This window comes from Rattus norvegicus, chromosome 3 (genome assembly GCF_021556685.1).
Source record: "Rattus norvegicus strain SHRSP/BbbUtx chromosome 3, alternate assembly SHRSP_T2T, whole genome shotgun sequence".
NCBI lineage: Eukaryota > Metazoa > Chordata > Mammalia > Rodentia > Muridae > Rattus > Rattus norvegicus.
The window spans coordinates 131,709,794-131,733,381 of record NC_141536.1 but is presented as its reverse complement, the minus strand read 5'-3'; the positions used below and the strand labels follow the sequence as shown (position 1 = coordinate 131,733,381).

Sequence of the window (23,588 nt, the reverse complement as noted above, 5' to 3'; positions counted from 1 at the left end):
GTGTGTGTGTGTGTGTGTGTGTGTGTGTGTGTCTGTGTGTCTGTGTGTGTGTGCGTGTGTGTGTGCGTGTGTGCGTGTGTCTGTGTGTCTGTGTGTGTCTGTGTGTGTCTGTGTGTGTCTGTGTGTCTGTGTGTGTGTGTCTGTGTGTGTGTGTGTGTCTGTGTGTGTGTGTCTGTGTGTGTGTGCGTGTGTGTGTGCGTGTGTGCGTGTGTCTGTGTGTCTGTGTGTGTCTGTGTGTGTCTGTGTGTGTCTGTGTGTCTGTGTGTGTGTGTCTGTGTGTGTGTGTCTGTGTGTGTGTGTCTGTGTGTGTGTGTGTGTCTGTGTGTGTGTGTCTGTGTGTGTGTGTGCGTGCGTGTGTGTGTGTGTCTGTGTGTGTGTGTCTGTGTGTGTGTGTGTGTCTGTGTGTGTGTGTGTCTGTGTGTGTGTGTCTCTGTGTGTGTGTCTCTGTGTGTGTGTGGCTGTGTGTGTCTGTGTGTGTGTGTGTGTCTGTGTGTGTCTGTGTGTGTCTGTGTGTGTGTGTGTGTGTGTCTGTGTGTGTGTGTGTGTGTCTGTGTGTGTGTGTGTGTCTGTGTGTGTGTGTGTGTCTGTGTGTGTGTGTCTCTGTGTGTGTGTGGCTGTGTGTGTCTGTGTGTGTGTGTCTGTGTGTGTGTGTGTGTCTGTGTGTGTGTGTGTGTGTGTGTGTGTGTGTGTGTTTGACAGCCTAACAAAAATGATTCCCCAAAGCACACAACTGCCAAATTACTCAATAAAGATAATTTTGAAGGCCCCTGTCACTATTACAGAAAATGAATTAGGAATCTAAAAGACATCTCTGTGCTCTGACAGTTTTACTGGAAAATTCTAGTCAATTTCTCAGGAGTAATTCCAGCAAGATGGCACATACATGATTTTAATCATAGGAACACTGAGCAGATTACTGAGTGGCAAATGTTAAGATATGGCAGGTAACAGTGGTTATGAAAGGCAATATGAGAGAGAGATCAACATAGTGACAGAAATGCCTATATCACGGACAATATCCTGACCATGATATTGAATTATTTTTCAGAATGTAGCTATTATCTTAAAAAATATTTTTAGGAGATCTCTTTATAGAATTACAATTTTTTTTTTTTTTGAGACAGAGTCTCAGTTTGTAGCCTTGGCTAGCCCAGACTCAGCAATCCACTGGACTCTGCATGCAGAGTGCCAGGATTAAAGGCATGTGCCAGTCATGTTCAACTTTTGTATTATTTCTTATACCTGCAGATAAATCTACGGTTATCTCAAAGCCAAGTTTAATTTAAAAACATTTTAAGGATCATTGAGAGAGAAAGAAACTTGGGGAATATTAAGGAATGGAGTCAGGCTGACAGTGAACACAAGATAGATTAACAAGGAGCAGGAGACGGCATATAGACAAGAGATAGAAGTTGAGGCCATGTTCCCTGTGTACGAGGAGAGCAGCACAGAGGCCGCGCTGGTGCGCTCTACCCCTAGCACAGTAAACTGTATAGAAGGCCCACACAGGTAGTACCCCACTCACAATGCAATATGTTACCCTACAAAGTTCCAACTCATTCTGTCTCTCAACCACAACAGGCCCAATTCATGGGCTCAAATAGGTTTTAAATAAAAATAGATGGGCTTTCTCCCCAAATACCTGATGATTCTTACCTGTCCCCAAGCATACAGGTTATTGTGTGTCTGAGAAGGATTAACTTTAGACAACAGGAATCGAGCCTTTAAAAAGATATTTTAAAAATTAAAGGCAATATTAGTGTACAAAAAAGTAAAGATTTTACAACATTTTCTTATTTAAATTAGAGGGTTTTTTTTTTTTAAGAAATCTATTACTTTTATCTTAAGCCCAGGCTCCTCACCTACAAATGATCCAGAAATATTGAGAATCTTATACTTTTGTATCAGCACATTCATTTAACAAGTCACTACTAGGCATGGCAAGGTACATGTCAGAAGCAGAGACATGAGGATCATGAGTTTGCGGCCAACCTTCTTTATACCTAGGGAGCCTCAGGCCAGCCTGGAAGTGCAATAAACAGCTAAAACAAAACAAAACTCATAGCTGAAAGACCACCTATATGGAAATTTACCCACCACATAAAATTGTAACCAGCCTACTTACATTAATAGCTATAAAATAAGTCATGAACAACAACAAGAAAATCCATTAGCGCTAGAACAGGGCTCACCCACCTGACTGCCACCGTGCTCTGTGTTGATATATCGTGGCATTGGGAAGCGTGCTTGCAGAATTTCTTGGGCATCATCCAGCGGTGCCTGCAGAAGGTGCTTGAAGTTCTCATACTCAGGCATGTCCTGGTAGCCAGCTTTCCGCCACTGGGCTATGGTCTACACCAAAACAAACCAACCAGAACTGCTGGTAAGGCCCTGCTAACAGAACCCACTGACACCTGAGACAGTTTTCCACTAGCACAATCCAAAGAAGGGCAAGAAGTCCATGACAGCTGGTATGAACTGTTCGCCTGACAAATTCTAGGATCACCTAAGGCTGGCCTCTAGGCACCAAGCCTGATGACTGAAATTTGACCCCTAGACCAGGTGGTGGGTGAAGAAAGCAGCCTGATACAAGGTGTCCTCTGACCACCACATTCACATTGGAAGGTATCTGCCCCAGGACCAAGATGGTGGAAAGACAGAAATGACTCACCAAGCTGTACCACAGATTCACAAACATATACACACAATAAACTGAAGTAAAGAGCAGGGGAAAAAAAGAAACTGATGACCTCATCTTACCTCACCAAGGTAAATGACAATTTGGAAGAAAGTATCCATCAGCAGAATTCTGTCAGCTAGAATGCTACTGCTGTCCAGGAGTACAGGCTATGGAAAAAGACAGACAGCATTGGTCTTCCCTCTACACAGACGGCCCTCCAACCCCAAATGCACAAGCCCACAAAACAGCCATTTGCAAATGGTTCCAGCACAAGGCTTCCCCTCTTCACACTCCCCAAACTAGTAACTGGTAGCTCTAAATCTCAGTTTTGTAGAAAAAACAAGCTCCTGGCACTCCATCAACCAGGGATAGAAACTGATGCCATCTTGTGATCCAAAGCCAGAACATCATCCTGAGCTTTCTCTGTTTGGTGCAAGAACTACTCTTAACCAGCTGATCTCTCAAGTCCCATGCAGCTACAGCTAAAATGAACAGGGATGCCTACTGGAAACACAGAATTTAATGTAAGATTTTAAAGTTTACCACAAAATATATTATGATTTTTATTTCAATAATAAAAAGCAACTTGTACTCGTTTCAGAAAATCTGTAGCTGAAAACAAGTAATACTCATCTTTTGGTTCACTTCTATATCCTTTATTTTTATAGTTCTAGTATATGCAGCTTAGAGTTTATTTTCTTGTTACCCCTTTTTAGTTTAAAACCTTTATTGGCTTTATTTGCAAGTTGGACAGCATTGCAGTCAATAAGTTTTTAAGGCGTTTTCTGTGGTCCACTTGCCCATCACAGCTCTAAGTGGAGCCTGCTAGAGCCAGAGGGACCTCGCTGTGACAACTGCTCCAGCGTCTCTTCACCTCCTCCTCTGCTACTGATCTCCACTCTTGCACAGGATGGGTTCACGTCTGCTCAAACACTGCTCCATTAGGTTTTAAGGTTAAACTTTCTCCAGAGTGTTTGTCACAGGGCATTCTTTACTATACTAAAAGATTTATACTTTGTTTTGTTTTTTTTAACTATGCAACATCTTAACATTTTATGGCTTTATGTAAATTATGTGACTATTCTTAGAATACTTAACTACTTCCTTCTACCAAGTACATGGATTGTCATCGACTCCTTTTTTCCAGTGTTAGAACCTGGGCCTCATGCGTTCACGGCCAGCTCTCGACCAACCCCGAATTCTCGTGGAATAGTTCATTTTCTGTTTCTTCACATAAAACTTATTTTGTAATCATAGTCATATTTCTCTCAGATGCCTCACATGGGTTGGAATTACTGAGCAAAGTATGCAAACTCATAACATTGTGGTTTTTAAGGTTTTCTTTTTTTCTTTTGTTTTGGTTATGGGTTTTTTGTTTTGTTTTGTTTTGAAATATATTCTTACTTTCCACACACCTACACAAAAAGCTTTATCTTTTGACTTCTCCTATTTATTTATTTATTTATTTATTTAATTGTTTATTTAATTATTTATTTATTTATTTATTTATTTATTTATTTATTTATTTCGGAGCTGGGGACTGAACCCAGAGCCTTGCACTTGCTAGGCAAGCGCTCTCCCACTGAGCTAAATCCCCAACCTCCCCTCCCCTTCTTTATGGGTGTTCCCCTCCCCACCCTCCTCCCATTGCCGTCCTCCCCCCAACAATCACTGTTCACTGGGGATTCAGTCTTTTTTTTTTCTTTTTTTTTTTTTCTTTTTTCGGAGCTGAGGACCGAACCCAGGGCCTTGCGCTTCCTAGGCAAGCGCTCTCCCACTGAGCTAAATCCCCAAGCCGACTTTTGCTATTTTTTTAAATACTCAGAAACAACACAAAGTTACTATAAACTCAACATTTTGTTTACAGTTCTGCCATAAGACTATATTTGATAAAGGGACACACAGAGCCCTCGTGACGAGGTCACGGCTGAGACAAGCGTGTGCGAGCAGCCTCACCTCTGGGGGTCCGTGGAAGGAGTAAGAGTAGAGAATGGGCTGGATCATGATGAGGGACTGAGTCAGATCCTGCCGGGCAAAATGGTGTCTATAATAGGACGACTCGTCAGGACTGTTGTTAAACACTTGAAGAAACGGAGATCTCCTCAGATGGAACATGAACTGCATTTTCAAAAGCAAGAGAGAGAGGTAAGTGGGTACATCCATGACGCTGGACACACACAGGTAAGTGGGTACATCCATGACGCGGGACACACACGCAAGTGAGTACATCCATGACGCGGGACACACACAGGTAAGTGGGTACATCCATGACGCGGGACACACACAGGTAAGTGGGTACATCCATGACGCGGGACACACACGCAAGTGAGTACATCCATGACGCGGGACACACACGCAAGTGACTACATCCATGACGCTGGACACACAGTCAAGTGAGTACATCCATGACGCTGGACACACACAGGTAAGTGGGTACATCCATGACGCGGGACACACACGCAAGTGAGTACATCCATGACGCTGGACACACAGTCAAGTGAGTACATCCATGACGCTGGACACACACAGGTAAGTGAGTACATCCATGACGCAGGACACACACGCAAGTGAGTACATGCATGACGCGGGACACACACGCAAGTGAGTACATCCATGACGCAGGACACACACGCAAGTGAGTACATGCATGACGCGGGACACACACGCAAGTGAGTACATCCATGACGCGGGACACACACACGCAAGTGAGTACATCCATGACGCTGGACACACAGTCAAGTGGGTACATCCATGACGCTGGACACACACGCAAGTGAGTACATCCATGACGCTGGACACACACGCAAGTGAGTACATCCATGACGCTGGACACACACAGTCAAGTGGGTACATCCATGACGCTGGACACACACAGTCAAGTGGGTACATCCATGACGCTGGACACACACACGCAAGTGAGTACATCCATGACGCTGGACACACACAGTCAAGTGAGTACATCCATGACGCTGGACACACACGCAAGTGAGTACATCCATGACGCGGGACACACACAGTCAAGTGGGTACATCCATGACGCTGGACACACACAGTCAAGTGGGTACATCCATGACGCTGGACACACACACGCAAGTGAGTACATCCATGACGCTGGACACACACAGTCAAGTGAGTACATCCATGACGCTGGACACACAGAGTCAAGTGAGTACATCCATGACGCGGGACACACACAGTCAAGTGAGTACATCCATGATGCTGGACACACACAGTCAAGTGAGTACATCCATGATGCTGGACACACACGCAAGTGGGTACATCCATGACGCTGGACACACACAGTCAAGTGGGTACATCCATGACGCTGGACACACACAGTCAAGTGAGTACATCCATGACGCGGGACACACACAGGTAAGTGGGTACATCCATGACGCGGGACACACACGCAAGTGAGTACATCCATGACGCGGGACACACACGCAAGTGACTACATCCATGACGCTGGACACACAGTCAAGTGAGTACATCCATGACGCTGGACACACACAGGTAAGTGGGTACATCCATGACGCGGGACACACACGCAAGTGAGTACATCCATGACGCTGGACACACAGTCAAGTGAGTACATCCATGACGCTGGACACACACAGGTAAGTGAGTACATCCATGACGCAGGACACACACGCAAGTGAGTACATGCATGACGCGGGACACACACGCAAGTGAGTACATCCATGACGCAGGACACACACGCAAGTGAGTACATGCATGACGCGGGACACACACGCAAGTGAGTACATCCATGACGCGGGACACACACACGCAAGTGAGTACATCCATGACGCTGGACACACAGTCAAGTGGGTACATCCATGACGCTGGACACACACGCAAGTGAGTACATCCATGACGCTGGACACACACGCAAGTGAGTACATCCATGACGCTGGACACACACAGTCAAGTGGGTACATCCATGACGCTGGACACACACAGTCAAGTGGGTACATCCATGACGCTGGACACACACACGCAAGTGAGTACATCCATGACGCTGGACACACACAGTCAAGTGAGTACATCCATGACGCTGGACACACACGCAAGTGAGTACATCCATGACGCGGGACACACACAGTCAAGTGGGTACATCCATGACGCTGGACACACACAGTCAAGTGGGTACATCCATGACGCTGGACACACACACGCAAGTGAGTACATCCATGACGCTGGACACACACAGTCAAGTGAGTACATCCATGACGCTGGACACACAGAGTCAAGTGAGTACATCCATGACGCGGGACACACACAGTCAAGTGAGTACATCCATGATGCTGGACACACACAGTCAAGTGAGTACATCCATGATGCTGGACACACACGCAAGTGGGTACATCCATGACGCTGGACACACACAGTCAAGTGGGTACATCCATGACGCTGGACACACACAGTCAAGTGAGTACATCCATGACGCTGGACACACACAGGTAAGTGGGTACATCCATGACGCTGGACACACACAGTCAAGTGGGTACATCCATGACGCTGGACACACACAGGCAAGTGAGTACATCCATGACGCTGGACACACACAGTCAAGTGGGTACATCCATGACGCTGGACACACACAGTCAAGTGGGTACATCCATGACACTGGACACACACAGGCAAGTGGGTACATCCATGACGCTGGACACACACAGTCAAGTGAGTACATCCATGACGCTGGACACACACAGGTAAGTGGGTACATCCATGACGCTGGACACACACGCAAGTGGGTACATCCATGACGCTGGACACACACGCAAGTGGGTACATCCATGACGCTGGACACACACAGGCAAGTGGGTACATCCATGACGCTGAACACACACAGGCAAGTGGGTACATCCATGACACTGGACACACACAGGCAAGTGAGTACATCCATGACGCTGGACACACACAGTCAAGTGAGTACATCCATGACGCTGGACACACACAGTCAAGTGAGTACATTCATGACGCTGGACACACACAGTCAAGTGGGTACATCCATGACACTGGACACACACAGGCAAGTGGGTACATCCATGACGCTGGACATACACAGTCAAGTGGGTACATCCATGACACTGGACACACACAGTCAAGTGAGTACATCCATGACGCTGGACACTCACAGTCAAGTGAGTACATCCATGATGCTGGACACACACAGTCAAGTGAGTACATCCATGACGCTGGACACACACAGTCAAGTGGGTACATCCATGACGCTGGACACACACAGTCAAGTGGGTACATCCATGACGCTGGACACACACAGTCAAGTGGGTACATCCATGACGCTGGACACACACAGTCAAGTGGGTACATCCATGATGCTGGACACACACAGTCAAGTGAGTACATCCATGATGCTGGACACACACAGTCAAGTGAGTACATCCATGATGCTGGACACACACAGTCAAGTGAGTACATCCATGATGCTGGACACACAGAACCGATCTACTCTGGATCTCTAAAACATGAGCCTGAACTCAAAAAAATCTGTGGGTTCACAAACGCGAAGAAGGTGCAGCGGAGCCAGCAGAAGACAGAAATAGTGAGTGTCTTTCACTGGATACACAGTCAAGGTGGGTTTTGTTTGTTTTGTGACAAAATGACCTTGTCTGTCTGGCCTCAAACCTGAGACCCTCCTGCCTGAGCCCTCCAAGTGCTGGAATTAAAGTGTGTGTCCCTCTTGCTCTTTGTTCGTCTTCTCTGCTCTTGTGCCCTCTCTGTCCTTGTCCCTTCTCTCCCCACCCCACACCCCTCTTCCCTCCACGTGCTCATGGCCGGCCTTTCCTCTCCTCTCCTTTCCTCCTCTTCTCTCATTAAACCTCTCCACATTGGGGTTGGGGGGGGGGGGGTGTCAACACATCTGCCTCAGTGTTGGGATAATATTATTGTGCACTGTGTAAAGACTCTCTTTGTATTATTCAAATGCTTATTTCTGTGCTGTAAAGAGCTGAGAGTTGAGTACAGACTGGACTTTGGTATTGTTATTCATATGGCTACATCATACTTTGTAAACACTCCCTCTCTCACCTTCTGATTGGTTTAATAAAAAGCTGATGGCTATAGCAAAGGCAGGAAGTAGAAGGCGGGACTTCCGGTAAGATAGGAACTCTGGGAGAGAGTCAGGCTTGGGAAGAGGAGATTCAACAGGTAGACATAAAGAAGCATGTCTGGACTGCAAGAGAAGTAATTAACAGGCCACATGGCACAACTTAAGTTAGGATGGAGGAGTTAAGTTATATGAGCTAGCTGGAAACAAACCTAGCTGTAAGCGCCTAGACATGCATAAATAAATATTTCTCCATGTCATTATTTGGAAGCTAACAGTCCCAAAAAAGTCATGTTATAGCTCAGTTAGATAAAAAATTATAGAGATCTGGTGCACAAGAATGTGAATGTATTTAATACCACACAAGTATATATTTCAAATGGGTTAAGGTGATAAATTTGAGGCTAGAGATGCTGCTGCTGCAAAGGATGTGAATCCAGCTCCTAGCACCCAGGTGGCTTACAACTACCCAGGATTCCAGCTCCAAGGGATCCACTGCCCTCCCTGAAAGCGCTGCACTCTTACTTACGTCCACAACTACACGTACACGTCACACACATTAAATCAGTCTGTAAAGTTATGTATTACTTAATTTTATGTATATGAATACCCTGTAGCTGTCTTCAGATACAGCAGAAGAGGGCATCGGATCCCATTACAGGTGGTTGTGAGCCACCAACTGGCTGCTGGGAATTGAACCCAGGACTCTGGAAGAGCAGCCAGTGTTCTTAACTGCTGAGTCATTTCTCCAGTCCCTAAACCTTTTTTTAAATAAGTTTTTGCCTGCATGTGGTATATGTACGCATATGTGTGTAACAAACAGTTGTGTATGTGTACCTGTGTGTAACAGATGTGGAAAGCTCAACTATGTCCTGTGTCTGTCACTCTCTGCTTTTACTTATTGAGGTGGATCTCTCATTTGGACCAAGAACTCAACAACAGGCTACCCTAGTTAGCCAGTTCACCCTGGACATCCTGTCTGACTCCTGAGCACTGAGTTTTCTTTTTTATTTATTTATTTATTTTTATTTTTTTATTTCATGTGCATTGGTTGGTGTTTTGCCTACATGTTTGTCTGTGTGAGGGAGTCAGATCCTCTGGAACTGGAGTTACAGACAGGTATGAGCTGCCATGTGGGTGCTGGGAATCGAATCTGGGTCCTCTGGAAGAGCAGTCAGTGCCCTTAACTGCCGAGCCATCTCTCCAGTCCAGCACTGAGAGTATAATAGCCACCATACCTACCCACCTTTTACCTAGCTAATGGAGATCTCCTTAGGCCCCAAGATGATACATTTTTGTTGTTGTTGTTGTTTTTAACCACAGTTTTAAAAAATGTCTTATGATTGTTGTTTTTTTGTATCATTGTTTGTGAGTATATGTGGGGGAAGGGAAGTGAGTTAATTTTACATGTATAGGTGTTTTGCCTTCATTTATGTCCATGTACTATGTGCATGCAGTCCTCAAGGAGGCCAGAAAAGGGAGTCAGATCCCCTAGAAGTACTGTTACAAAGAGCTGTTAGTTTCCATGTGGGGAATCAAACCTGTTTCCTCTGGAAGAGCAGTCAGTGCTCTTAAGTGACTTCAACCCCTTAAGGATTTGATAATAATGGGGGAAGCAGGGGCATGTGCATGAGAGTGCAGGTCCACTCAGAGGTGTCAGACCTCCTGAAGCTGGAGTTAGTAACTGTGAGCGAACGGACATAGTCCTGAGAACTGAACTCAGATCCTCTGCAAATATGCTCTTAACAACCGAGCCATCTCTCTAACCCTTCCAGATAAGTTTCCCCCTTTGTTTTGTTTTCAAAACTAGCTCTATAAACCAGGCTGGCTTCGAACTCACAGACATCTGCCTGCCTCTGCCTCCCAAGTGCTGGGATCAAAGGCTCACACCACAACCCACACCTAGCCCAGATAAAATTTTTAAGATTTGTTTTATTTTTATTTTATGTGTGTGTGCCTGTGTGATTGTATGTAACATATGGGCACACAACTAGGCCACACTAGGTGCTGGGTCCTTAAAGCTAAAGCTACAAGAGGTTGTAAGCTGCCAAATATAGCTTCTGGGAGCCCACGTTAAGGCCTTGAAAGAGCAGCACCCACTCTGTCTGACCATTTGCCCAGCCCCCAGCCCAAACGCCTTTGTTTGCATAAGCAAACCATAAGGTTTGTTTTTTAAAGAGCTCCCCATGAAGGCGCACACTCTGGAAGGCACCAGCTGTGAAGGCTTTTATGACTTGGTGTACAGAGCATTCTAAGGTACCAGTCAGGAGCCAGAGAGCCTAGGTCAGAGTCCTACTCCGTGGAGGTGACTTTGGGGAAGCTGCCTACTTTTTGGTGCCTCAGTTTCCTGACCTATAAACTACAGAGGTAGGTTTACTCTCAAGTGCTTATTCTGCAAGTAAGAATGGCTGTCACGGTTACCATTAAAAACCTGGATTTAGTATTCGGAACTTTAGGATGCTTTTACTTCTCAAGGCTCATTTTTATATTCTAGAGACATTTTAGAATTAGCCAGAGTCTGCCTGCCCTGCCATCAGTCATCACTGTCGTCCTCTCTGCAGACCTGACCCTCATTCTACCCTACAAGCTGTGTCCTGAGCGCTCACTTGCTCGCACACACTCTCTCTCTCTCTCTCTCTCTCTCTCTCTCTCTCTCTCTCTCTCTCACACACACACACACACACACACACACACACATACACACACACACATGCTGTTCCTGTTCTCCTTCTTCTGTGGCCCTCTGGTCTCTCAGGATGAATCCTCAAACCCCACAGCTTCATCCCTGTCCCCGAACACAGTGCACTCCCTTACTGTGGCTCAAACCTCAAAGCCTCAACTGTGCTTTTCCTCCCAGACATATTTTCTATGTGAAGATATTCTTTCTCTTGAGGAAGTCCCTGAAGAGTACAGGACCTCTCCAGTGCAGGGACCCTGGAGGGTGGAGGCTCTGGTGGAATCCAGTGGATCCAGGTGATGGGGATACCCAGAGAAGCTTCAGATCTGCCTGCTTTTCACATTGGCTTTTGAGGGAGGGTAGTTCACAGAAGGAAAGGATTTCACAGCTTTAAAGAGATTTCAAGTCACTAATCTAGACCAACCCTCCTTTCTAAAGATGAGGTAACAAAGACTCACAGGTCTCAGACCTCACCTAAGACCAGCAGCAGCAGCCGCAGCAGAGCCAGTTCTGACTCTCCACCCTGACTGGCCAGCAGCAGCAGCAGCAGCAGAGCCAGTTCTGACTCTCCACCCTGACTGGCCAGCAGCAGCAGCAGCAGCAGCAGCAGAGCCAGTTCTGACTCTCCACCCTGACTGGCCAGCCCAGAGCTCTTTCACATCAACAGGCACCTGAAAGTCCCGGGACCCAGATACTGGCTGCTCACACATACAAAGCTATCCAAGTGCTATACCCTTGCTTGACTTCAACAGAGGCTCAGAAGAGATGGGATCTCAAACCATTAGTCTTCCTGTTCTCCCAAACATGAAAAGTTAAGTTCTGATGATCATTCTTCTGTAATTCTCTTTAAAAACCTATTTCTTACCTGAGGATACAGAGAAAAGGAGTCTGACAGCCTGAAAGACGTGGGGTCTTCTTTGTTATACTGTCCAAACTTCTGACACTGTTGAAAGGAAATAGGGAAAGACAGAGTCTGAGTTAGTGCCACCTAGAAAAGTCCCACATGGGGCTGGAGAGATGCTCAGCGGTTAAGAGTACTGGCTGCTCTTCCAGCAAACCTGGGTTCAATTCCCAGCACCCACATGGCAGCCCACAACTGTCTAACTCCAGTTCCAGCAGATCCAACACTATCACACAGACATACTTGCAGGCAAAATACAGATGCAAATAAATAAACTAAAAGAAAAGTCCCAGACAAAAGCTATGTAGTGAGCTACAGCTCATGAACTCTAACCTGGCTCTCAGGCACGAAGGGTAGAGAATGAGCAGGTCTTGTTAAAACACATATTTTGCATGTGAAGGCCCTGGGTTTATCCCTAGAATTTGAATCAGGAGGGGCTTCTCTGGATATGCCCACCACCTGGATCCATTGGCACTCAGGTCCCCTGAAGACCAATAGTCACTCATAGCTACTGAGGCATCTCTCCCACAGGACCTTCTGATTTTATAGACCTGTTTTCTAAGGTTTCAGCAGTTCTTTTTTTTTTTTTTTTTTTTTTTTTTTTCCAGAGCTGAGGACCAAACCCAGGGCCTTGAGCTTGCTAAGCAAGCGTTCTACCACTGAGCTAAATCCCCAACCCCAGTTCAGCAGTTCTTTCAGCTCCTTCTTTCCTTCCAAATGGTCGCTCCACTCCCACTGCACTGCCCTGTCTCAGCTACTGCCATCATGCCAGAAATCTTTCCCCGTAATTCTCCTCACATGGTGATGTTACTGGTAAGACAGCACCATGCCTATCTTATTCCCTCTTGAGAATTACATGCAAGGGGCTCAAGAAATGGTGCAGGAGTTAGGAGCACCCATTGCTCTTGCAGAGGACCAGAGCTCAGTTCCTAGTATGCAAAAGGTGGCTAACAATCATTCATTAGGTCCAGTTTCATGAGATCCAACCCTTCTTCTGATGTCCACAGGCACAAGACATACATGTGGTACATATATATTATATATGCAAGGAAATTATTCATACATATAAATCTAAAAGAAAAAATTTTAAGAAAAACAATCACATGTAAGTCTCTTCTTAAAGTTAAGGGAGAAATAATCAAGGTTATCCTCACTGCCTCTGCTCCCAGCTCCCAGCCTGCTCTCCTGTGACGGGACCTTCCTCTCATCAGAGCTGAAGGGCACGGCTGCTGCCGCCTCCACGAGCTGCCTCATGCTGGGCCCTACTGGCCAGACTCTGCCTTCTCTCCTATCGTGCCATTTATAAGAGGATCTGATTCAGGACTGACTTCCCACATGAAGCCTTTGCCAGCCCTTGGGACTCTGGTCATATCTGAGGACAGTTTGTTTGAAACACTGGCACTCCCAGATGAGTAACTTTATAAGGTACAGATAAGGGCAAATGTGGACCTGAGACATTTAACACACCTCCTTCCCAGGCTTTTGATCACAAACACAGGCTGAGAATCTGCAAGAAGGTGAGGTTCCATGGTGTGTCAGTTAGCTATTTATTGCCCATAGGGCTCCCACTCGCCCTTGTGTCTATGACAAGGATGAAGCCCTTAAACTGCTTGCCCAGCTGCTGTGATACACAGCTTTGTCGACAGAGGGCAATGGAGTGACGGTCGGCTGCAGAGTCCTGGTGTGCTCATGGATTCCATGGAGCTGAGATGCTAGAGCACACCCAGCCAATTGAGACCCCAGTCCTTGTATCCTTCAGGTGAAAATTTTCCTTGGGAACAGATTTTCTCAGCCCCCAAGATGATAGACGTCATCTAATTCTAATGAGTTTCTAGCAAATTCCTTGGGTCCAACACCATGATAATCTGTGTTATGAAAGACTCACTAGGCAATAGCTATGCTCTTCTACCTAGGCCTGGCCGGCCCGGTGGGAGAGGGCCTCTTCCTTTTGTTCTCTGTCTCAGCCCTAGAAGTAGAAGCCACTCATTCTATCTGCTAGTTATCTATGTAGCTCTCATTGTCCTGGAACTCGCTTTGTAGACCAGGCTAGCCTCAAACTCACATGAGTGCTGGGACTAAAAGCATGTGCCAGCCACTACAAGCAGCGCTCTTCACTTGACAATCAATCCTCCTTTAGTCGACAACCTGCCTTTCCTGGAACCTAGGGCTTTACATATGCCAGACAGGTCCCATACCACTGACCTATACCCCCAACCCCAGTTGTTTGTAATATAAAGCTTTCCCTTTTAAATTATTATTTGTGTTTACTTGGGTTATTGTTTTGTTTTTCAGAGTCATTGAGGACTCAATATGTACCTCATGCTGACCTCGAGCCAGTGGCCCTTACTGCCTCTACCTCCCTAGTGCAGAGATTAGAGCCCAACACAACCACACTTCTTCTTTCTGTTCTCTCTTTCCTAATCAGACCTGGGTAAATACATAAGTTCAGGGTATTCCCCTGAACTTGCTGTGCCTGGACTCCAATTTCTAAAGCCTCCTTTTGATCTCCTAGAATACCAGGCCATTGCAACCGGCAACAACTCCTCTAACTCAGCTTTTAGCACACATAGATTTGTACCATTCCCCAAATGGTCCATGTTGTTTCTTACACACTGCAATGTCAGCCCTCAAATGAAAATGTACATTTAACACTTCTTTCATTTCTAGTGTTTGGCCTAAAGTGAGCAACTGTAAAATTCTTGCTATTTGACTATATAACGTCATAGGATTTGGGACTGAAAAGAGTCTCAGTGGTTAAGAGTACTTGCAGAAGCCTGGGGTGCATTTCCTAGCACCAACACAGCAGTTCACATAACTTCAGTTCCAAGGAGATCAAACCGTCTTCTTACCTCCACAGGCTCCTACAAACACTTGGTGCACACACATGCACTCTGGCATGTGCACACACAAGTAAATAAATACTTTTAAAACATAAAATATAATAGGCTAAAGCGGGAGTTTCCTTTTGTAGAAAGTGGAAGAGACACAAAGACTAAACCCTATGCATTGCTCCCATCTTACCAGTCTGATGAGTTGTCGATCCAGCCACCGGAGCACGTCAGGCCCCTCCTCTGACTCTGCCCGGAACACTCCAAGCCGTGCCATCAAGACTGCTGCAGCCTCCTGGTCAAACGCTGCTTCTATGTGCCTCAGCTGACTCTGTGCATCTGCCCAACTGACAGCCAGAGTTAGCACCACACTTCTAACTGGAACTACCAAGGCGAGATCTCCACTCAGAGATCCCATTCAATTGTCCAAGACAAGGTTGCCCTGCATTTTTGTTAGTCACTCTCAGGTGCTGGCTGAAGGTTAAAAGCACAACAGAAGGGGGCTGGAGAGATGGCTCAGTGGTTAAGAGCACTGACTGCTCTTCCAGAGGTCCTGAGTTCAATTCCCAGCAACCACATGGTGGCTCCCAACCATCTGTAATAGGATCTGATGCCCTCATTTGGTGTGTCTGAAGACAGCTACAGTGTACTTATATATAATAAATAAATACATCTTTAAAAAAAAAAAAAGCACAACAGAAAAACTTCCCCATAATCCACCAGGCAAGTCTTAATTCAGACTGCCTTCCTCCAGGCCAGTCCTTATGAAAAATCTAAGCATTTACAACTTTACAAAAAGACTTCCTAGAATCCACCTCCTTGGAAAAGTGAATGAAGAACATGTATAAGAATTTTTCAGGTCACTAAAAATGAAAAGAGCTAAAAGATCATGAGGGAAGAAAAGCAAATGCAAATAATTATTCTGCAAACCAATGAAGAAAAGTGCTATCACCCTACACAGCTGGGTACGGAGACACGGGCATGTAAACACAGCACTTTCCAGGTGGGGCAGAGAGACAAGGAGCTCCAGGTCATACTCAGCTACAGTGAGCTCAAGGTCAGCCCAAGGAGAGGTGGGTTGTGGGGGCAGAGAGACAAGGAGCTCAAGGTCAGCCTAAGGAGAGGGGTGTGTGGGGGTAGAGAGACAAGGAGCTCCAGGTCATACTCAACGACAGTGAGCTCAAGGTCAGCCCAAGGAGAGGTGGGGGCGGGTGGCAGAGGATGGAAAGAAAAAGAAAGAAAAGATTTTATAAACAATGGCAGAGACTCTGAGAAGATCCGCTCTGTCAACCCAACATAACTTAGAATCAGCTGGGAAGAAAGTACCATTCAGGGACTACTTAGAGCAGGTTGACATGCTGAGGGCATCCATGCTATGAGGGATTTCTTTAAATCTTTTCCTTTCTTTTTTAACAACTTATTTTTTTTATGTTTATGTGTGTGTACAGGTGCCCTTGAAATTAAGAAAAAGGAGTTGGGTGTCTGAAACTAGTCACAGGCAGTGGTGAACCATGCTGCATGGGTGCTAAGAACCCAACTCCAGGCCTCTGCAAGAGCAAGTGGTCTTAACTACCGAGCTATCTCTCTTCACTGGGGTGGGAAGACCCAGCCCAGGGCAGGTGGTATCATTCCAGGGGTTTGGGTCCCAGACCGTGTAAGAGTAGAAGACATGGTTGAGTAGTAGGAACATATCTATTCTCAGTCTATGGATTGACTGCAGATGTGATCGGCTCCCTCAAGCTTCTGCCACTGTGGCTTTCCCTCTATAATGAACTACAACTTGGACTTGTGGGCTAAAATACCCCCCCACATTGATGAACTAGAACAGGCTTGATCACAGAAGAGATAACATGAAATATCAACTTGAGTTGAATGATAAATGGGGAAATCTAAATGAAAATGAGATATTACTATTTGCATCTAAATATTAATACCATCCACTATTAATGAGGTAGTGGGGTACTCTCCTTACCATACTGAGGAGAGAACAAATCACTTAAGATAGCAGGTTTTGCAGTTTCTAAAATTTCAACTCTATGAAATGACTGACAAGAAATACTCTTGGGGCTGAGGCTGAAGCTCAGTGGTAAAGTGAGAGAGCATGAGAGACGGACCCTGGTTCAGTCCCCACTACTGTGGAGAGTATATCAGTAGGGAGAGGGAGAGGGAGAGGGAGAGGGACGGGGAGAGGGAAACACTTCCATGTACAAATGACTAAAACTAAAATGTGGAAAGCAGCAGCGTGGAGAAGCGCCTGCAGTCCCTTTAACAGCAGCAGCATCACACATAAACTATGCAATAGTATGTGACCACTGAAATAACCGACAGGAGACATGCATGCCAGAGATAAACACACAGATATAAGTACACAGACATAGAAATAAGCTGCCATACATATATGGTCTAAGCAGCACAGAAGTGAGGGTGTGCAGTGAAGTTTACACAGCTTTAACTCTGAGAAGGGGAAGTAAAGACACCCATAAGTAAGTAGTTATTTCTCATTATCTACTGGAGACACCCCCTCCCCACCCCCTCGGATATCAAGTCACTGATATAAAACAGCATAGTTCACCTGGGCATGGCAGGGCATGTCTTTAATCCCAGCCCACGGGAGGCAGAGACAGGCAGAGACAGGCAGATCTCTGTGAGTTCAAAGTCAGCCTGGTGTACATAGTAAGTTCCAGAATAGCCAGGGATACATAGTATCTCAAAAATTAAATAAATAAATACAGATAAAATGCCATGGTATTTGTAAACATCTAAATAGATTGTCCTACATCTCTACATTACCACTGACCATGGAAACACTATATAAATAGCTGTTATACTGTATTGTTTATGGAATTTTTTTTTTAAGGTTTATTCATTTATTATATATAAGTACACTGTAGCTGTCTTCAGATATACCAGAAGAGGGCATTGGATCTCTTTACAGATGGTTGTGAGCCACATGTGGTTGCTGGGAATTGAACTCGGGACCTCTGGAAGAGTAGTCGGGTGCTCTTAACCACTGAGCCATCTCTCCAGCCCTGTTTATGGAATTTTTAAAGAAGTCCCTACATGTTTAATACAGACATAATGTCAAATAATATTTTCCATTCCAGTATGGTTACATTTATGGTTATGAAACAGATGGATACAGAGGGCCAATTGCACTTATGTTCTGTTTACTTCTTTAACGAGATACATAATTTACTTATCTAACAAATAAAACAAAAAGTTTTTAATTAACTATATTGCTACTGAAAGCTGATTTCTTCTTGGTAAGTGCATAAAGGTTCACTTGGGTTAACCAAGAAGGGCTGATCAGTGAGTGAGCAAGGAACTGGGAAGACCAGCCAAAGAACCAGAAAGATAAAGTCAAGGCAGTTAAAATGCTCACAGGACACTCCTCAGCCTTGGTCAAGAAGAAAGAGACAAGACACTCACTTGCGGGCAATGGTGGTCACTCGGATGCGCTTCTGAGTGCTGGAATGCTGATACTGAGTGACAAACTGGATGGCACCTCTGCCTCCCTGGGGAATCGGGGCATTGTGCTGCAGGATGAGAGGCCACACATCTGGTTACTGTCACAGGCATGACTTAAACATGGTCCTTCTAAAGCACTGAGGTTCTCAGTACATTTTCACTGGTACACTTAGGACATGCATGTTCTATGGTATCATTGTATCTTATCTAAAAGGGAGAGGGGAGGAGGAGGAGGAGCAGTAGCACATTCAAATGAACTGGGGCTGGCTATGTAGCTCAGTGATAGATCGTGTGCATACAATACATGAGGCCTTGGGTTCAGTCCCCAGTATCAGAAGGAATAAAAGTAAACTCTCAGTTGACGAATTGGTGCTAAGCTATTTAGAGATGAAAACCACGGGTGATTGCAAGTTGCTCTGAAGCGTATCAAAAATAAGCCAGGTGTGGTGACGTACACCTGCGATCCCAGCACTTGAATATGGAAGCAGAAGGATCCGAAGCTCAAAGCCACACTGGTCTACAAGACACCCCGTCTCATCTCCCCTGCACCCACAAAAGCACAGAAAATAAAATGGAGACAGTTAACAATGCAACCATGTAGAATAGATTATAGAATCTAAGTAGTGGTTATGCAGGTGTTCCTGTACAAGTCTGACCAACTCTTCTGGATATTTGTGATTTCGCATAACAAAATATTGGGAAAAGACTGATTCCCTCAAAAATTCATGAGTTATGACAGCTAAGAAAAGCCAGTACTCATCTCAGGACCTTGTCAGATCAACAATAAAGGAGCAAAGTAATTTGCTGCTTGATTCTAACTAAATGCTGGAGGGAATTTTAAAAGAGCACACCAAATTAACACAACAGCTAACAGGATACCAAAGGTATATCAAGCCAGGACACAGTACTTCCTAATAAATCAGAAGAAATTGTAACATGAAAATTGCTACGCACCTGATTGACAACTTCAAAGTAGATGCCAAGAGTAGACGAAGGATCCAGGCCACAGATCTTCCACTGACTTGTGCCACCAACGCCGAGCTCCTAGGGATGAGAGGGGAATTTCAAAAGGCACATATGAAAATAAATCCTGAGGGAAACCAGGAGTTAGAAACACTGAATGAGCGGGGTAGGTCACATTTGAACATTTGGTCCAAGCTAAAATTTTAAATTCAAGTAAAAACATCTAGAAAATGTATAATTACAAACCAGAAGGAATCTTGATGTTTACATTTATAGTACTTTTTAAATTAACCTTTTTATACAGGCACTCTAAATCATCTTAATACATCATATATATAAAACATATATACAGCATATAATACTTAAGTCAACAAAGAATCATGTCAAATGTTGGGAAAAAAAACAAAGAGAATTGGTTTAAAAGCTGCAATTGCTTTTTTCATCACTATTAGAATAATAAAACAGAGCTGAAGATCAACTAGAAATCATAGGGACAGACAGAAGCTTTGAGCAGATTCCGGTTTTATCTTTAACCCTAACTTCCATTCACTCAAGCACAGGGAGGAGAGAAACAGCTTAAATACCACTGTGCAGAAGCAGATGCCCCAGACCGCAGACTCCTCTAGAGAAGATATTCAGCACTGCCTTCAACATCACTGTCTGGAAACATAAAAGCACAGAAACAAAGAAGAGAGCAAAAGGTGAGGGCTAGGCTCGGGCTTGAAAAATTAAGGCTACGGAACTGAAAGCAACGCTGGTGGGATTAGGAGAGCCACAGAGAGCAGTTGGGAGCAAAGTGGGGAGAGAGCGCAGGCTAGGTGCTGTACCAGATGCTACTTCGAGATCATTGTTCATTTTCACAGACTTGACAATGAGGAAATGATATAACAGCCTTATTTTTAGAATATACACACTGTATATCACTTAAGAACCAAGTGTCATGACATCTGAAAATTATTTCCAAAGGTTTCTGAAAATAATGGTGGTAAAGCAAACATAGCAGGAGGTCATAACTACACACAGTGGGCAAATGCAGCACCAACTGCTATGGAATGCCACCAACACCTCCCGGTGGTGCTAGAAGGTGGGTACACAGGAACACATGTACGGTTCCTAAGACTGCAGCATGATTGCAGCTGCGCTTTCCTTAACCCTGAAAGCATCCTCACCCTCCAACCAAAACTTTCAATGCTGAATTCAAATGGAAACTAATCAGTGTGGTGCACGTTTTAAAGTATCTTTTTAAAACCACTGCAGGAACCTTCGTCAGGGAGACTTTCCAGCTCACAGAAAGTATCCTGGGGGGGGGCAGGCTTCCAAAGCCCTTCCACGCAAACAGGAATGGTGGTGCAAGTCACTTGGCACACTGAGACAAACAACCTTCATTGGGCTTTGGGGCAGAAAGTCCTTCATCCAAGGACTACAGAGGCGTGTATACAAATAGTGAACCCCTGCCAAGCTCGACAAAACTTTCATTTATATAGTCACTGCCAGTGTCGGCTCTGACATACAAGAGATATACAACTTGTATAGGGCTCCAGTGTGTCTTGTCCTAAGTGTGCCAACCGACCAACCTCATTCACTCCTAACATTCTTAAGTAGATATTGCTATTTTCCCATTTTCTAGAAACACTCAATTATAAAGCGTTAAGAATTGTACCCAGGCCACTCAGCTAGTGAGTGTATGCACCCTAAGTCCACAACAGTTCTATCGTCCACCTCCCACTGTGGATGACAAGAAGGGAAGGACAAGACTGTGTAACAACATCCCAGGACACCTCAGAGACTGCAGTGATACAATTTTATAGGGGGGAAAAAAGTTCTTGCATTCTAAAGGATTGAAATTTTGTTGGACCTCACAGTCAAATACACCTCTTGATCACAGGCTATCCTACTGTGCAATCAGTCTGTTGGTGTGCAACCTTAAAATAACGATGTAACACTAACCTTACTTGCCTTGGACAGCCCATGAATCAGCTTTTACAACCTGAACTAACGCACTGAGTTAATCTTACATTATATACTCTCCCATGCTCCTGAGCCAGAGGAAGACACGTGTACATATGTATACATGCAGCCTTACATTATATACTCTCCCATGCTCCTGAGCCAGAGTAAGACATGTGTACATATGTATACATGTAGCTAACAACAGCCAACATGTTGGAAACGACCTTATAAAACACTCACCACACATCTTAGAAACAACATATAGGCATAGCTTGTTTGCAGCACTGAGTGCAAATTGGGGTTACTTGGGGTCAGTAAAATGACCTCTCCCCTTGTAAACCTGTTAGTGACTTTTGTAAAGAAACCCTCTTCCTTCTCCATGGGATCCTTCCTGGGTTGTTCAGTAAATACAGACCACAGACAGACAAAGGGAAAGTGAGACACCAGACAGCATTCAGACAGGCAAGGGCACAGACACCCATGGAGATCACGGATAGACCAGTAACTATGGACAGACAGAAGAACAGAGAGAAGTGAAGAGCTCAAACTTGGGCTTACTCTGGATCAAATTAATCAAAGAGGAATCTGTGACTTCATCCCTTGATGCAACACTCACTGATACATTTTCATATTCTGAGGTTACACTTAGTACACGTAACCAATGCAGAAGAGGCCTCATAAATCAGGTGCTGTGGCTTTTAGCAGCTAAAGCATGCTCACAGCCTGGGGACCATCAGCAAAGCCACTTACACAAGGGGATGCCTGCACTTTGCTCTCATAACTAACAATACATATGCATCTGCATCATCCATCCACTGTCCGACCAACTAAGAGGTCTCACTCGTTATCACAGGTTATTCTGGAAGAATTCTGAATTTGCTGTAGAATTGCTTTTGTTCTCAGTGAGACAGCATCCACATATCAGACGTGGGAGGAACCTGAGATCTGGGTCCTCTTCATCAGCAGCTGTGTAAGGGTTAACTTAACCTCCCTGACTCCATGTTTTCTTCTCTGGTCAAAGACATATCAGTGAGCAGAAGGACAGATGACAATACCTCTTAGAGTTGTCATCAGTGAGGGTTAGAGCTCCTCTCAGACAAGTCACCTCCCGTGATACAATACAAGATCATCATGGTCTGACTTAGCTAATGAGTTTACTACAGGGCAAGTGAGAAGGTGATTTTCCTTACATTTTCTGACACACATGGTCCTTTCACATTCAGAGACACACATGGACCAATGGCACCTGCAATCTTCAGTTCCCGAGAGGTCTAAAACAAATCACACATTAAGTTAACAGTCAGCCTGCTGCTACTACGATCATAATACAAACTTAGAGGAAAATTCCCAGAGAAAATTGCTAATAGAGTACACTATCTAAATGCCCACTCAGGCTTTTCCAAGAACACTAGGAGCTGGTTAAAGCGTCAACAAAGTCCACCGTAGAAAGTCCATCAAAAGACCAGGTGTAATGGTTCAATAGTAATACTCAGCAGGCTGAGGCAAAGATGAAGAGTTCAAGGCCAGCCTCGATGTATAGTGAGTGTATTTGAGGCCAGTCTGAGTTCATTAGACCATCTCAAAATCAAGACAAAGTTCTTTTGTTTGATTTGAAGCAGAATCCCCAAGTAGCTGAGACTAGCCTGGAAATCCATGGATAGCTCAAGTGAACTTACACTCACAATCCTCCTGCCTCTGCCTAAATGCCAGGATACAGGATGGCACCCCCACACCTGGCCAGGTGGCATTTTCAACTCTATTCATTTCCAACCTTTGATACTGTTATATATGAAAGGTAACAACTCTACCAACTGCATTACATTCTTTTCCAAATACCATGCATATTCATACTTATTTACATATTTCTATCCAGTAAACATTGTCTTGTATTCCTTTAAAAATACTGAATTCACAAACCCTAACAAAATGGTAAGACCAACGGAGATCTTTTTCGTTTCTTTTCTTTCCTTTTCTTTTCTTTGAGGCATGTCACCTCTATGTAGTCCTGATTGTTCTGGAACTCACTACATAGACCAGGCTGGCTCTGA

General features: G+C 44.9%; 1 protein-coding gene across 3 annotated transcripts in view; it reads right to left on the bottom strand.

Moving 5' to 3' along the window:
- Window positions 1-23,588, bottom strand: part of Sec23b (SEC23 B, COPII component) — a 41,608-nt gene that overhangs the window by 2,263 nt on the left and 15,757 nt on the right. For 2 of the 3 annotated variants that reach the window (XM_087653357.1, NM_001277235.1), the window contains 9 exon segments: window positions 22,731-22,811; window positions 19,582-19,671; window positions 18,589-18,695; window positions 15,353-15,506; window positions 12,296-12,373; window positions 4,637-4,798; window positions 2,761-2,847; window positions 2,197-2,352; window positions 1,657-1,722 (listed from right to left, as the gene is read on the bottom strand). In XM_087653357.1, coding sequence (XP_087509483.1) covers window positions 1,657-1,722; window positions 2,197-2,352; window positions 2,761-2,847; window positions 4,637-4,798; window positions 12,296-12,373; window positions 15,353-15,506; window positions 18,589-18,695; window positions 19,582-19,671; window positions 22,731-22,811 — 981 coding nt within the window. 3 annotated transcript variants of the gene reach the window in all.